This window comes from Aythya ferina (assembly GCF_964211825.1).
Source record: "Aythya ferina genome assembly, chromosome: 2".
Taxonomy (NCBI): Eukaryota; Metazoa; Chordata; class Aves; order Anseriformes; family Anatidae; genus Aythya; species Aythya ferina.
Window position 1 is genome coordinate 12667252 of NC_140297.1, and position 16875 is coordinate 12684126.

Here is a 16875-nt window from a genome sequence, read left to right on the forward strand (position 1 = left end):
AGCAAACATAATCAATGCAAAACTTCCTCAGGCTATTGTTCAGATGACAAATCTATATGACTATATACTAAGACCTTCCTATTGATTTTACAGGCTTTGTATCAAGCCCTGAATTTTAAAATGTTAACTTAGCTTTTGCAGAGCTACTCTTCAAGAAACTGATGCAACTCCAGTTCAAAACAGAGATGATCGAAGCAGGACTTTATGGGGCTTATATATTTCTACAATAAAAGTTTATCTTTGTTGCACTGCATGACTCAGAACTCTCCTCAGATATAATACAGTACATTCCCTATTGAATAGTTTTTGCAGCTACTTACACAGAAAAGATGTTCAGGGTATGCAAACTACTTGGAAACGTGTCTTTTCCATTGTTAAATTACACACTCATTTTAGCCTCTGAGAAGATTTGCAAATACGTGGTGCCCATTTGGTACGTGCAGATATCTCTTTGCAGGTACAATTTCTTGAAACATTTACCTATGAGTAATATTGACTGAAGTACTTAAATGACTGCGCTTCTGCCTGTGACTGTGTGAAAGTTGACAGGATGAGAACGTGTATTTTTAGAATGAGAATTAAGTCTAAGATGTGATGTAGATGTTGAATAAAAACAATAATTATTACAGCTATTAAGGTATAAAACTTGAGTCAGCATTTTGCTTCTGTTCCTGACTCTCTCCCTAACTTGCTTTATAATTTTGGGCGAGTAACTTGGTCCCTGATTCTGCAAATACTTTTACTCATGCTAAGTTCCAGACAGAACTGTTTATGGGATAACACATTAATATCTACTTAAATTAACAAAATCCGGGTCTTAAGCTGTTTCTGCTACAATCACGGGCATGTTACAGCGATGAACATAATCATACTGGTTTGGTCCAATGAGATATTATAATGAAGTGAGTTTAAGAGAGCACTGCTTTATCAGTGTGGAACAGAAAGAGGGCAGAAAGACAGGGGCTTCCTATGTAACTTCTGCCATCTGCTTGGCCTCCACTGCTCCCTCAGACTCAACACTTGTCTGCGAGCTGTGCACACTCACAGGCAACAACTCCACTTCCCTACGTGTGCCTGAGTGCCTGCAGTGCAGCAATAAATACCTCAGGAGGGATGGGGAGGGCAAAAAGAGGGACAAAGACCTGACAGAGCAGACACCGAGCAGGCCCTGGGACACGAGGCCAGCCAGAGGTGCTGCCACCGGGAAGGGAAAGAGGGAAGGGAAGGGAAGGGAAGGGAAGGGTTCTCCCGCCCCCACCTGCAGCCCCTCCTCCGCCTCAGCCCCCACCCCAGACCCCTCACGCCCCCACCCCTCCCGGCCCCGCCCCGCCGCCGTAACGGCCTCCGCTCGCTCCGGCACCTCGGCCTCCCATTGGCTCCCCGGCCCGTCCGTCAACCGCCCGTGGCGGCGGGGCGTTAGGGGCGTTACCGGGCCGCGCTGTCAGCCGGAGCCGGGGGAGGCAGCGCGGCGAGGCTGCTGTGTGCGCTGCGCCTCCTCTGGTCTCGCTCGCGCTCTCTTCGCCTCTTCCTCTCTCTCCCCGCCCTCTGGCACCCAACTACCCCTTACTATCCGTCTGCAAAGCCACACCAGCACCGCTTTATATTTTTATCCCATTTTTTTTATTATTATTTTATTTTAAATTTGTTTTCCGCGGGAGGCCGAGCGCTCGGCGGAGCCGGGCAGCAGGGCAGAGCCCCGAGGCCAGGGGCTCCCTCAGCGACCTCGCCCGGTCCCCCCCCGGCCGGCGCCATGGATCACCAGCCCAAGTTCTTCGAGAACCTCTCGGGCACCGGGAAAGCCATCGGCGTGCTCACCAGCGGCGGCGATGCCCAGGGTGAGCCCGGAGGGAGGATGAGGAGAGGGGGAAGAAGGCTGGAGGGGGGGGTGCGAGGAGGGGGGAATTCCCCCTCCCCGGGGGGCGGATGGAGGGACGGGGTGGTTGGGGGAGGCCCCGCTCCGGCTAGGGCACGGCGGGGGAGAGCGGCCTCGAGGGAGCCTGGAGGGGGTGTGGGGGTCCTGCGCCTCCTGTTGCTATCTCGTACTAAGATCATTTAAAAGATAACCTTTTTTTTTTTTTTTCTTTTTTTTTTTTTCGCGGCCTGGCCGCAAACGGCCTCTCATCCTCCGTGCCTCCTTTCCTTCTCTCACCCTCGCTTCCTAACGCGTGGCCTCCCCTCAGCCTGCCCCGGGCGGGGAAGAGAGGGAGAGAAAGCAGCGCTGCGGCGTTAGCAACTCCTGCCGCCGAGACGGCTTCGCCCCCGGGGAAATAAATGGAGGGGGGGGGAAGGAAGGAGGTCGTGCTGCCTCACGGCGGGGGGAGGCTGCCCCAGCGACACGTTCGTGTGCCCGGCCGTGATGTAGGAAGCTCAGGCGGTGGCTTGCTCTCGGGAGGAGCGTGCTGGCAGCGTGTTCCACCTCCCTGAATGCCTTCAGTGCAGAGGGAGCCCGAGCCGCGCGAGCAGGGGGAACAAAAGACGCGCGGGCATCAGGGGGAAAGAGAGAGGCTCGATCTCAACGTACTTAGTCGTGAAGTAGTTTTTTTCCCGCACTTTCGTTTCCCCTTTTCTACCAGAAAACCTCACTTACGCTAACAGCTTGAAGTTTCAGTTAATTAAGGTTTCAGACCTCCAGCTTTTCGTGCTGCTTCACAGGACTCTCCACGCTTGCTGGGAGAGTTTTGTGATGATTGCTTTTAGCTCCTTTGCTTTATTTACTTTTTTTTTTTTTTTTTTTTTTTTTTTTTTTACTTCCCCGGAGAGTGCCTCGGAAGTACTTTAACTTCGAGAAGAAACGTTACTCGCGTTTGTGGATTGAAGAGAGAGGAGGAAGAGAAAAGCCTCCCTCTCTTTCCTTTATACTTGGCAGCTCAGTGACCACTGCTTGCTGCGTTGCACATGGAAACGTGCAGGGACCGGTCTGCATCCATGGTGGAGCCTCTCCTGGCTCTCCCAACGGGCAAGTGGGTATGGGCAGAGCCGTGCCTGCTGCTCGCCCTCCTGGCAGCCCATCGCGTGGACCAGCGTCTGCCCGCTCCCCCCCTCCGGTGTGTACGTGATCCACTGCGAGTCGCTGCAGATTCCGCCTCCCTGCGTCATCTGGGCTGGGAGAAGCATCCTCCCGCCCTCCCTCTGCAGGAATAACGGGGAGTCCCCGGTCTTACCTGGGATCCTCAGGAATCTTTCTGATTGGGGTTGATCTAGTGCCAACCAGGAAGGAAAACAGTTCCAGAGAAAAAGCAAGCTGATGACCTTAAATGGCTTCTCTTTTCCTCTGCAGTCAGGTTACATTTGTTCAAGTTTTATCCGCTGTTTGCTCTCATTACTTCCACTGACAAGTGATTCTAGAAGGGACTGCGAATAAAGGCTTTTCTGCTGTAGTGGTCAGGTCACCCAAATCGCCATTTTAACTTCTAAGTGTGACAGGGCATTGCCTCAAGCAGCAGTAGCGTGTTCAGCAAGAGGCTGAACCCTGCTGCTCGCTTCCGCGTGTCTGGAGATTATATAATGCAGCGGCAGATGCATCTCCTTTTATAAAGTATTAATCTCCACTTGTCACTATGTGAATTAAGGCATTCTGCAAATCACAGAATGAGTGGATAGCATCTAGACATTATCTGGCAGATTGCAACTGCAGCATATTTCCATGGAAAGGTAAAGATGAACAACCTGTGAAAGCTGCTGTCTGAGGAGAGAGGTTGTCATAAAGACTAAACAAAGCAAGCTGGATGTCTTCCAAGACATCTTGTAGGCAGCTTTGTTGACCTAACTTAGAACAAGAAAAAAGCAATTTTAGGACCTGATCATTTGGACCAAATGACACGAGGCAGTTGAGGTTCATAAGCCTTACTATCTTGAATGACAGAGATGTGTAAGATATACAACCTGTAGTCTGTTTGCATGCTGGGTTAGGCGTAGAGCAAGGGACAGAATGAGTCATGCCCTGTCAAGGTCATTTGCTCTGTGTAGGGCAAATGTTCTAGAGAAACTGTGAAGGATACGCAGAAGGAAATATGCTGCTATTGCTGCAGAACTTGTTGCAAATAAATTTTAAAGCAAAATTGTAGAGCAGGTAAAACTACAAACCGTGACATAGACAAAAAAGTGAAAATATAAAAAAGTTCCAGTCAGTGGTTTTCTTTCAAATGTCTTACGTAGATGTAGAAAAGGTCAGATTATCTGTAATGTAAACCAGCCTCAGCAGGAAATACAGTGGAAAGAATACCTGTTAAAGTTGCAATAAACACATATCTGCATCCCAATAGGTGCCTGGATTTAGACAGGTGGGCTGTAAATCTTATCCTAGAACAAAATATGCTTGATACTGTTTTAGAATACAAGTTACTGCCTTTACTGCTGTTGTGAATAATTTAGAAGTAGCATTATGTAAAACAAACAAGCCTTCCTATTTATAGGATGTGTTAAAGTGTAAATCACTTTCCCACCTTTGTGGTACTTCCTTGTAAGTTTTTTTTTTTTTTTTTTTTTTTTTTGCCAGCTGTGAAATATTAAGCACTATATAATGTGTACATGCCATGCTGGGATTATTATGATTTAGTCACCACACTTCGTGAAGTATTGTTTTTGGTGGGGTTAAAGAATGTATTGCTGGTTTATTTTACATCAAAAAGGTGTAGTTTGTACACTAATGTGTGTGAGCATTAAACTTGGCAGTCCATCGCTTTAGCTAGCCAGCTAACTAGTAAACTAGAGTAAGTACTTTCTACCTTAATCACAATTACCTTGAGAGGCAAAATTCTGACAACTCTCAAAATTTAGGGGTTAATTCATTTCCTGGACTATTTACAAATGGTAGAGATTGAAGCTCAGAAAAATAGACTAAAAATTGGTTTTATTCATGCTTTCATCATTACTCATTGGGATTTACCATGATCTGCTTCAGGTACGTGGTTGTATTTTATGGTAGTTGGCAATGACTACCACAGACGATTTGGGCAGCTGTAGGTCACTTTCATGTTTGTATAACCTCCAGTCAGGCTGCTTATTCCAGAACCATGATAGGTGTGTCTCAGCAGCAGGAGCAATATCGTCTGAAAGCATCTGACAGAAGGCAATTGCATGCTGTTGAAAAAGGATGAGCTTGTGGTTCATTTGAGCTGTTCCCATTTACTTGCTCAGGATTATTGTCCTTAGAGGTGATCACGTTATTTCTGATACTAACTCAGGGATTTAGTGTTGTGGAAGATAGCAAGTGAGGGGACTAGAAATCTGGATTGCCTGGTAATATTCTAGAATATACTAGACCAAGGCTGCTGAAGTAAAGATTTGCATTTCTCTGTTTGATACATTACAGGCTTGCCAATGACATTTCAAGGCATATTTAATATAGTAGTGTAGATGTACTGTTCTTATCCTGGTCACTTCCTTTGGAAAAATGAATTTTGGCCACTGAACAAATAATAAAATATGCACTCTTTCATGACATCCAAAATGTACAATTTATTTATTAACACTTATGTAATATGAAGATAATCACGTGGAATAAAGGCATCTTTTCCAGCAAATATGATTGTGTGTGTAGAGACATCCATGTGCAAAACATGTGTCCACTTTTTAATATATATTAAAAAAAATAAGGCATGTGGTTACTAATGGATGACTGTAACTGTTTCAAGACATTTAATATTTTGGAGGAAGCTTATCTATTATTTGCAGAATCTGTGATTGAAAGTAGTCTCTTCAGATGTCCTTTAAATTGTGAAGAAGTAGATATATTTGCAGTCTAGATGTTATGTAAATATTTGTGTAGTACAGAGCTCTGATCTGATACAGTTTTTCTAAGCGCTTAAACTGTATAGTATTTCTCTTCAGGTAATTAGAATCATTAATGTGCAATAAAATGTTATGTAATTAACAAAACAATTTGAATTTTCTCCATTTAGCTTTAATGATTTGTTCAGTGTTTTGTATTTGACTACAGCTTCATATCTTTCCATTTGACGATTATAGCCTCCTACTGTATTATAGGTATATCCATTTATGTCCTTGAATAAATTCTTTCTGTTTAACAGTGTTAAGACATTTCTGTAGTTCATGTGTTAAGGCATTAAATGTGCATTTAAGCCAATAACTAAAATTAAAATAGTTGAAACTTAAGGATTTCTTGATATGTGAGCAAGATGCATAGTTTTACATTTTCTTTTACATGGTTAGTGTTATAGTTACTTGTTTAAAGGCCTCTTTGAGCTGACTAATGTGAAAAAAGATAGCTAAACACAAAACTGTGTTTCAATTTTACTCAAATTCCATTGTTGTAATTTTGCACATGCACGTGAAACAGTATGTAGGCACAAGAGAGAAATATTCTTCTGGGGGGAGTGTCTTTGAAATAATTTAAAGAGTTCTGCAGTACTGTTTGTAACTCTGCTATGAAAAATCAGCTTCTTCAAAGAGAACTGAATAGAGAATATCAAGAAGGACAGTAAATCATCCACTCTGAAATTAATTTTAGGCATTACATAAAGCCATCTAAGTCGTTGCAGGTAGCGTAATCTGTGCGGAGTCCAAAAGAACAAAATAAATCTTTTCTTCCTTCAAAGGCTTCTCTGCAAAAGTGTTTGCATTAAACCAAAAAAAAAATATTGGTTTTATCTGTAGCTTACTTTTAAAGCTGCTATTCTAATCCTACATTCATCGGCACAGTGTTTATTATTCAGGACTAAATCCATGGCTAACTGGATAAATCTGTTTTTCAGTAATAAGCGTGTAATTACATTTCATAGATATTACAGTAATTCACAAACGCTATTGTAAGTCTCCACAGATAATGAAATAGAGCAGCGCTTTGTTAGACAAGTTATGCGGAGACTTTGTGAAATCCTTTGTATTTACATACTTGAATCACTGCAAGCAATGCAGTCTATTCAGATTTAGAAAGCCAACATAAAATGTAAAGCTTCAGTGTTTTACCTGTATTTTGCAGATACCGAATTATAGTGTGCTTTAGTCCTTCTGAAATGCCAGCCACTTCTTTAGGAGTTTGCCAATAGATGCCCAAATCCTCTTCCTATATAAAGAAATAAAGCCTGCATCGCCAAGCAATAATAATGCCTGTTACGTGAACTTACAAAGTTTTAGTGGTGGTACAGAGAAAATGGTTTTTGTCTGTAGTTCCTGCATTTTTCTTGAGCTTTTACTGTCTTTTTGGACAGGTAAATTATGAGTCTCACCAGTTTTTCATGTCAGACAGGGAAACTGGGAAGTATTCACTAAAAACATATGCAACTGTATTAAGAATATATTCATGGTTAAAGAGTTAGTGGATTTGCCATTTTAAGAAATAAATGCTTAAATTTTCTGTTTTAGAAGAGTGAAAGGTAAGCCTAATCAACTAGGCTAATTTTTTGGTTAAAAAAAAAATTCTGGCAGATCTGGAGAATTTGGAATAGGAACAGAGGAATCCTTCTTTAAAGTACAATGATTAAGAGATTTATGCTAAAGATATAAAGATATGGTACAGGACCAATAAAGCAGAAACATAAGATAAAAGACAAGTTCGCGTCTTTAGTAGATTTGGATGTTTGTATTTAATGTCTTATTTTATTAAATACTCTTTTTGCTGACAAAACAATTCTGCCTCAGCTGGCTGGAATCACAGACACCTTTTTTTATTTTACTTAGATACATGGAGAACAGAGACAGCTAATGAGTGAGACACCAGAGTCTTTGAAGCCAAACGTTTGTTAGATACCAAAGATGTGTTACTGTGTCCCTTCAGGAGCCAGACGGGAAAGGTGACATTTGAACCTCAAGAACAAATCTTATAAGGGCAGTTCTGAGTACTCCTCTCTGAGTGATAATGGACATCTTCCCTTCAGAAAATGAGCTTGCCAGCTCTCTTCTAAGACTGTGTGGTGATAGGGATAGTACAAAAAGTTGTCCTCATCTCTTAATCAAACAAACAGTTGTGCACAGAACGAGCTAAGTATGCGGTGGACTTTGATGAAAGGAGTAGCTTGTGCCTGTGTCTTCTTGGTTTGCAGAAAATGGCAGTGCTGTGAAGAAAGGTTGATTTTATACAGTTAAAGGTCTTTGTCTCTGCTTTCCAGAGGAATTTGGAAGGGGGGGATGTTATTCTTTTATTTGTATTTTCTTTTTGAACTGCTTAATTGAGGAGATACCTTCACTCTGTGTAATAGATTAGTTTTAATCTGAAATTTAGCATGCTAACTTTCTTTTCAGTACAGTGTGTCAAAAGAAGTTCTCAGCTTTTCCTTGGCATTAGCCAGTTTTTCTTCCAGAGCTGTGCTTTTAGCTTTCTTGGCACCTGAGAACTTTTCCATGTTCTGCCACAAGACAGAGGGACAAAGAGACAATTCTTGCTTTTATTTCCTAATACAGATTTTGGGGGAAAGCGTGGTTACTTAAGATTTGAGTCTTAAGGTGAAGTGACATTATGCAAATTATATTATTATTCGTTAATTATACATCAACAAAGCTGTCTACATGATTTTGGCAAACTTTATTTATTTATTTATTTATTTTTTTAACATTAGCTAACTTCAGGAATTTTCTGGTATGTTCCTCATTAGTCAATCTCTGAGAATACCTCAGCCTCATTCTTTATTTAGGCAGGTAGGCATTTATAGCTCAGTATTTTTTTTTTTCTTTTCTCCCAGTAATGGTATTGTGGGGATAGGCCATTATGGCTTACTGTGTTGTGAGTTTACGTATTCTAGCTATCATGTTCTCGAATCTCCAGATTGGTGAGCACGTAACACCTACGTTAACAGCAGAGCTGACCTACTGCTTTGCTATTTTGATATTGAATGCAGCAGATTTGGAGAATTTGTCTTGTTTCTGGCATCCCTTTTCAGTTGATGTGCAGAGGCTAATCTTTCAGTGTAGCCTAACTGCAGCTTCTGTCCTCAGGCTTTGGATAATCTCATGCCTTTTTTAAGTGGTATAGAAGCAATTAGCATATTACTTTTGTGAACTTCTTGATTAATGAGAAAGGTAACATGAAACCTGAAGTGATGGATTATGATAGAAATTCATTTAACAAATGTAGGGGGACCAGTGGAACTTCCACTGTTTCTGAGGAGATCGTGTTTGATCATTACGCTTGCATGTAATACTTTATATTAGTATAGTTTGTCAGATATGTGAGCAGAGAGTTCCAGTGTGAATTTGCATTTCAGGGAAGCAAAGTGGCATATAGGCACTTTTCTTTTATGTGAGATGTGTCCAAAAAACATTTCTTGTGTTAATTTCCAGCTATTTCTTTATTTCCTTTTTCCTTCAATGTCAGGAGCTTTGGCTGTGCTCCTGACAGAATACTCTATACTCACGTTGTTTGGAGAGCTCAGGAAAAAGAGCTGTTGTAGCATAATATCCCTTTTGAAGATGTTAAATTGGTTGAGTGTTCATTGTGAATTTCCTTTCTCTTTCTGGTTTAGTAGCTGTTAGCTTTACAATGCTGTTTTACAATAGACAGCAATTTAATCACAGACCGACATGCATACTGGCATATCATTATTATATTAAGGTAAATACTACTGCAACCTTCATATTTATAGACTGATTGCAATATCATTAAGCAAATTCCTGGTATAATAGATGCTGATCATTGTCTTCCTTTAGGAATGAATTAATTGTTGTTCTTATTTTTATTTATTTTCAAAAACGCTGAAAGTTTACACTATACACACACAAAAAGGTAACCTGGAACAATGTGATTTTGCTTTTTCTTACCAGGTATGAATGCTGCTGTACGTGCAGTGGTACGCATGGGAATCTATGTAAAAGCCAAAGTCTATTTTGTTTATGAGGTTAGTGGTTTTTATTCATTCTGTATTTCTTTTGACTGTATTTGAGTAATTTTCTGACTGTGGAAACTTCATAGAGAGTGAGTAACAAAATAGGAAAAAAAAATGCTGTAGATATCATTCCCTTTTAATCATATCAACTTTTTTTTGTGTGTGTGTAAAGCGCTTCTGACATGATATATGATAAAGTTAAGTCACTTGTAAATAAATGGAATAATCCATATAGCACCAGAAGCCTGAAAGCATTAAGAATACAGAGGTGGTTGACACTCAACAGTGAGATAGGTATTTGTGTACTTGTCAGATGTTTGTCCCCAATTATTATTATTGGATTTGGTCTCAATTATTGTGATGTATAAATAAACCTAGTTAAACTTCTAATTCTTATTTCCCCCCAGGGTATGATAAGAATGTGCCATTGTCACAATTTCACAAATAACACCATTTCTTTTTTTATGAGTTCTGCTAGGCTGGTTCCATCTTTCCTGGTTTAAAGATAGGATTTTTTTATTATTATTATTATTATTTTTTTTAAGAAACAAACAAAAAAGTAGCATATCCAGACATCAGAATTTTGTGGTTGAAGATTATGACTGCATGTGCATGAAGACTATTAACTTGCATAAGAAACATAACAATCCTCTGAAATGAAACATGCAGAAGGCAAGTTTAATGTAAATGACAAAAGAATACTACCTGAGCATGTCTTATCGGAAGACTTAAATTCAGGTTAGACTTCAGCTTGAAAGACACCTTCAGTTATAAAATGTGCAAATTGCACAATACCGTAAATACTTTTTCAGCAAAAAGTCATTCTATTTACACTTGAATTCCTTTACAACTACTTAGAAGTATGGGGTGATTACAAATCATAAAAAACATTTGCTGTGGGGCAAAACTCAGTAGTCAGTACTCCTATCAAAATTTTTTTTTGTTTTTTAAAGTTATTTAACAAAAGGAGTACTCGGATTCATAGAGGTGTTATGAAAGTACTTTATTTTCTGTTTTGTGCATGCAAAATATACAATTTAGTTTTAAAAGGCAGCTATTTATCCATCTTCTTTCTTGGTCTGCTTATTCCTACAGCTCATTTACTAAAGAGAGGTGAAGTGCATTGAAATGCAAATAAGTGGAGCACTGTGCTCCAGAATTCTTTTGTGCTACACTGCTACAGCAAGGAGCCCTGAATACTGTGTGTGTGCTAATTACATGACCAATCTCTAAAATTCTTTCAATGTTCAGCTGTTCTGCAGGATTGCTGAAATAGGTCAAATGTTTTTGAGAAAGTAAGGAGGTTTTTTGGCTGTTCTGAAAGACCAGATTTTTTTTAAATTATATATAAATTGAGAATTATCATTGTTGTAATTTATCTTTGAGTTTGTTTGCTTTTTAATGGCTATTTTGTATCATGCAGTGTATCCAGTGATGAATTTCCATAGAAGTGCTGTTGTTTTTCTGAATTTGTCAAAATCCCAGTGAAAGTTATCGTGCTTCTCTATCAATTGCTAAAATTTGATAAGAGTGAAGTCACATAATTTTTGAATGAAAGTCATTTGTAGAAACCAAGTTATTGTTGGAGTTTTGCTTCTTGAATACCTACAGGCTTGGGGCTGTAACCACTTGGTTCAGTGCTTGACCACACTCAGTGAAGGACTTTCTTCTGATATTGTCTGAACTTCCCCTGACACAACTTTAAGCCATTCCCTTTCATCCTGTCACCAGAGAAAAGTGATCAACACCCCCCTTCCTCGTCCTCCCCAAGGAAGCTGTAGACAGCAGCAAAGTCACCCCTCAGACTCCTCTAAGTTGAACAAACCAAGTATCCTCAACTGTTCCTCATAAGTCATGCCCTCTAGTCTTTTCAACATCTTTGTTGCCCTACTTTGGCAATGTTTTCTTATTTGGAGCCAAAAATGGAGTTAAACGTCTCAGCCTTCTGAAGCCTACTTTGCTGCAGTTGTCTGCTCTTTTTTTCCATGTAACTATTGCTTTCCCTCATAAGAACTTCTGCACTGCAAAAATCACTGTCTTCTACAACTGTGTCCAAAGCTAGGTCAATATTCTACATAAAACAACAGCTCAATCTTTCTGTCCTTCTTTTAGAGGTAAGAGAGACTAACAAGATAAATAAGCAGAAAATGGCAGTGAAGTAAGACTTATCTAATTTTATAGAGTTTAAGTTGATCTTGTCAAGGCCCAAAGAAAGAAAACATTAGATATTGGAATTCTTATGCTGTTTGGACATACCTTAATTCCCAAAAGGAGGAGGAAAAACAGACAAACATGAAAATTAAAATTAATTGTAAAAAAAAAAAAAAAACAAAAAAAAAAAAAAACAAAAACAGAAACAAAAAGAAAACAAAAACAAAACAAACAGAAAAACCAACAAAAACCACAACAAAACAAACAAAACTAAGACATGTATCTTATGTAATTGAAATGAGCACGTTTGAGAATTACGCTGTTCATTTGTGGAAATAATGTTTACAGTTCTTTTGTGGAAATAATGCTTACTCTACACAGTTGCTCTGGTTCTATATTTTATTCATGTTAGCATCTTTTAGCGCTTAATATTAGGATTTAAACAGTTTGTAGCTACCATCATAGAAAACCATCACATTATTTCCCATATCTACACAACCTGAATTAAAATTTTAATACCCATGGACTTATTCATGCTGTGAAAATGTAGTAAGTGTAGGAAGTATGTGTAAAAGTACCAGGCTGCGCTAGGAAGCTGTTTTATTTTTATTTATTTTTACTAATCAGAAATGTGTTTTTTCATATAGAAGTGTTTGCTGTCATATATGGCTATCAATTTGAGAAACTGAGATCCTAAATATTTATATAAATAACTTCCCTTTTTTCCTCAATTGAAGCAGGCCACATAGTTCCCAGTGGCTGTTTGCTCTTACCGCTAAGCTGTGGAACCCTTAGGTTCTTTGCCTTGCTTAAGAGACCTTTTCTTAAGAGGCATTCCAAGAGCATTGGAAACTCAGTGGTAAAGCTGTCATGGATTTCTGTGTGGAAACCTTCATGTCTTTTATGTGGTGTTTTGTGCACCCAGTGATATTTTTATAAGCAATAACCAGAAAAACTGAGTAATTAAGCATATATTTTGGGCTTCAACAGTTATTTAACATGAATCATATCAGAAGATAACTTGTTCTTTCCCTATAGCTTTTTTTGTGGACTTAAGATCAGAAGCAAGGTTTGCTGTCCCTGCTGCTCTCTTCTAGAGTTACGCTATATTCACATGTGCCCTGCAAACGTGTGACCCACAGATTTCCTCTAGTTTGTCTTTAAACTATCAGATGTTAGAAGAAGGAAGCATGACAAGGGGTTGACCTTTGAATATGTATTGTTGTATTTTTTACAGTTTGTTTTTTTTTTTTTTTCCATGTTTGCCTTATAGCTCGAGTATGTTAGTACCAAAGCTGCTATTTTAGAAACTGTAAACATTTTTTGGGGGGTAAATTGGCAAATTGCCACCATATTTTTATTAAGGTCTATATGCATGCCAGGCAGAGATTATCAGTAATCAGACAATTATGACAGTGTTAAATCTAACAGGTTTAGTTTGCAATATTTGATGAAATATTTAATCTTGAATTACACTTCTAAAATGAATTGCTCTGTCCCCAAGGTTAACATCAGCGTTTAAGTAGGTAAAATGATAAATGGAAATCATTTTTATTATTAATACTTAAATTCTACTTGATCCTTTTTTTTTCCTCTGTAGCTTTTATAGAAAGATTTTTTTTTTTAAGTTCTATGTTTTTTGTACCTGTTAGTGGCAGGGAAGAACAGAGCTGAAATTGTAGTTACGTTGTTCCGAGCTAGCTTACATGCACCATTTGGCAAGCAGAACTGAGTTAGTAAAAGCTAATGTAAACAAAGCTAATATGCATCTAGCCTGTTCCAAAAGCTACTTTTCAGTTAGAGGAATTATTAATTGTTATTGCTTGTCAACACAGAGAAGCTCATGGTCACGCAGAGTTACAGAATGGTTGGTTGAGGCTGGACCTGGCTCTACATGGCCCTGCTTGAGCAGGTTGGACAAAATGACCTCCAGAGGCCCCTTCCAAACTCAACCATCCTGTGAGTCAGTCAGCTCATTTTAGCCTTGCTGTAAAGTGTTTCAAATCACAGAGCCAACTTCAAGTAGTAGTTTATTCCTTTGCTCTTTCTATGCTTTAGATCTGTTAATAAAATATGAATTAGCAATTTTCATCTGTGAGTCTCATGATATGCCTTTAATACTTAGAATACTTTATTGGATCCAGTTTGTTTATTTTTCCTTTCAGGTAGAAAGGGGAAGTGAATGATTTGAGCAAATTTGTGGACTGTATGCATTTTTGTCAGCTTGTAGTGCAGCTTGCTATATATAGTCTCTTACAAGCAGAGTTAGGGTATAGCATCATGCTATTCGTTCAGGATTTATAGGCTATGTATTTCAGTGTTGTTGTAGCCAATAGGAATGTGGATAGGAGAAGCTTTCTATCCATTATTTATCGATATGAGTAACACTCTGGTTTCTTTTTTTTATTTGTTTTTCTTTTAACAATTCTCTGATAATTGAACTCTGCAATTTGTTTATCAGGCTCAGTTGGATATAATGGAATGTTTCTGTCTGTAGATAAATTAAATAGATTAAGGATTTATTATTTCCCAGCTTGATCTTTAATTTTGAAAGAATTATGGAAATAATATCTGAGCCTTAAGATGTCTTATTTTGTATGTGTGTGTGTTACATATTAAAGGTATCTAGAGAGTATACAAAATAATGAAAAGATCTGTTAAGGACAGAAATTAGGGACAGATTATCTTCTACCTAACTGTTTCTTTACTATTACTTGATTATCTTACATGTAACTCATACTTTTGCTGAGTCGAGGTTTTCTTTATATTCACGTTCTAGCATGTGACTCAAATTTTATAGAATATTCCTATCATATCATATTATATTGTATTCCAACATCACCTTCTTAAGCCAGTGCAAGCTTGTAACATGTAAATGAACTTTCTTAATGGCTAAAACCTTTGCTTCCTCTGGATCATCCCAAATTAAGTGTTTCCAGTTTTGCTGTCTTACAAGCTTTCTATTGCAGCTTCCAATTGACTTATTACAGAGAACCCTAAAAATAAATATGTACTGCCTTGCAGTAACTGGATATGGAAGAATGGTTAATTAGTTCCTTTTATACACATTTCTTTTAAAATTGGTGTATTGTTTCCCTTTGAATTTAGAGAAATGTCAAAAAAATGAATAGTAACTCCAGTTTTAGTCTTCTCTCTATATCAATTAGTTTTTTGCAGGTTCAAAATTTGCTGTATTTTCTTTTTCTCATTAGTGTTTACAATATCACCTAATGGAAAACAGTCTGTAACTATCATCTTTCTGCTAATATTTATACAGGGAGTTAATAAAACCAAGCAAAACAATTTTCTGTAGCTGCTAACTACATCATTTTCTTTCTTTCAGCTCAGTGTAGTTCTTTCTGTATTAGAATATGCACTGGTTTTTGAAGACAATTTGAGTTAAGGCATATAAGATTGAATAACCTGATTTCTTCTTCCTGTATGAAAACTTTTTGCTTGTTGCTGTTTATTTTGCTTTGCTTATCCATACCTTGGGGGAAAAGCATACAAAGTGTTACAGAGGTAGATTTTTTCTGATTGAACATTATTTCATTTGAATTAAGTATCTTTTAATTCAATGTTTCTCATTACTTAGAGTTGCATTTAATGTGAATATTACTATATGGTGAATACAGTGGAAATGCTACAGCTTTTCAAATCAGCCTTCTTGAAATACTTTTTTTTTTTTTTTAGGGTTACCAAGGAATGGTTGACGGAGGTGATAATATTGTTGAAGTTTCATGGGAAAGCGTTTCGAGTATCCTGCAAGTAGTAAGTGTTAGGGTATAAGGGTGGGAACACAAAGCATCTCTCTGAACAACAAACCAAAATCTTACATCCAGGCTAACAACTGCAGTTATGGAATTTTATTTCTGTGATGACTGAAGTGATCACATACCACTTCTAGCAGAGCCTAATTTCTGTGATACAGTTGCTTGACATTTTCTAAAGATGATCTCTGTGGGATCTCATTTTTGGTGCACAAAAATAATCTCGAAAACCTTTGTTCTAGATTTTCAATATCACATGTCATTAGCTTCCTGAAGATATATTGGCAAAGATGTTATAGGGCCTAAATAAGGAATAACTGTGTTTCGTAAGGCAAATGCTTTCTTACAAAACCCTGTTGGCTTCCTGTCTAAGTGAATTTAGAATTATAGTAATGGATGTAATTACAGTTCTCTAGAGCTCAGATAATACCAGTGATTTTGTGCATTTGTATTACAATGTCCTGCAAGGTGGCCATTTGGATCTCCTTATGCTTTTCTTCGACATGGTAATACTGTTCTTCTAGAGCAGATGCGATGTTTGGCAAAGAGGCCTTGCTGCTTGCTAGGCTTTCTGAAAACTCCTTTCAGGTGAACTGTTTCTTTGAGATTATCTGTAATGCAAATATAATAAGCATAATTTGGTTAGCATAGAAAAATACAGTTTTTTTATCTTGTAGCATCTATAACCAAGAGAAAATTGAGGTGTTATGGCCAAGGACAGAGAAAGAGTCAAATTTTTGAGTGTTACCTTTTTATTTCTGTTGTATGTATTGACTCCCATGAACATAATTTCCAACAAATTCGATAATTGTTTTCATTACTTTTTACTCACTATAGAATTAAAGGTGGAGGTTATGCTACAAAATAACCATTCATCATTAATACATCTTAAAAATACAATAATATATTAGGTTATAAATTAAAACCATTATATTTCCTTTTTCTAGGGAGGTACGGTTATTGGTAGTGCACGGTGCAAATCCTTCCGTACTCGGGAGGGCCGCCTGCAGGCAGCCTACAACTTGGTTCAGAGAGGAATCACTAATCTGTGTGTGATCGGTGGAGATGGTAGTTTAACTGGTGCCAATCTGTTCCGTGAAGAATGGAGTGGACTTCTAGAAGAACTAGCGCAGAAAGGTAAGTTTGGGTTTAGACCCTCTAGACTTTTAGTTCAATCT

The 16875-nt window shown here is 38.4% G+C and overlaps 1 protein-coding gene across 3 annotated transcripts in view; it reads left to right on the forward strand.

Annotated features, from left to right (window-relative positions):
• Window positions 1-1432: 1432 nt before the first annotated feature.
• Window positions 1433-16875, forward strand: part of PFKP (phosphofructokinase, platelet) — a 44707-nt gene continuing 29264 nt past the window's right edge. For 2 of the 3 annotated variants that reach the window (XM_084509295.1, XM_084509293.1), the window contains exons 1-4: window positions 1560-1835; window positions 9715-9788; window positions 15621-15698; window positions 16645-16834. In XM_084509295.1, coding sequence (XP_084365421.1) covers window positions 1751-1835; window positions 9715-9788; window positions 15621-15698; window positions 16645-16834 — 427 coding nt within the window. In that variant the 5' untranslated portion in view covers window positions 1560-1750. Of the gene's footprint in view, window positions 1836-9714; window positions 9789-15620; window positions 15699-16644; window positions 16835-16875 lie in introns of all 3 variants that reach the window. The other variant, XM_084509294.1, reaches the window with a different exon arrangement.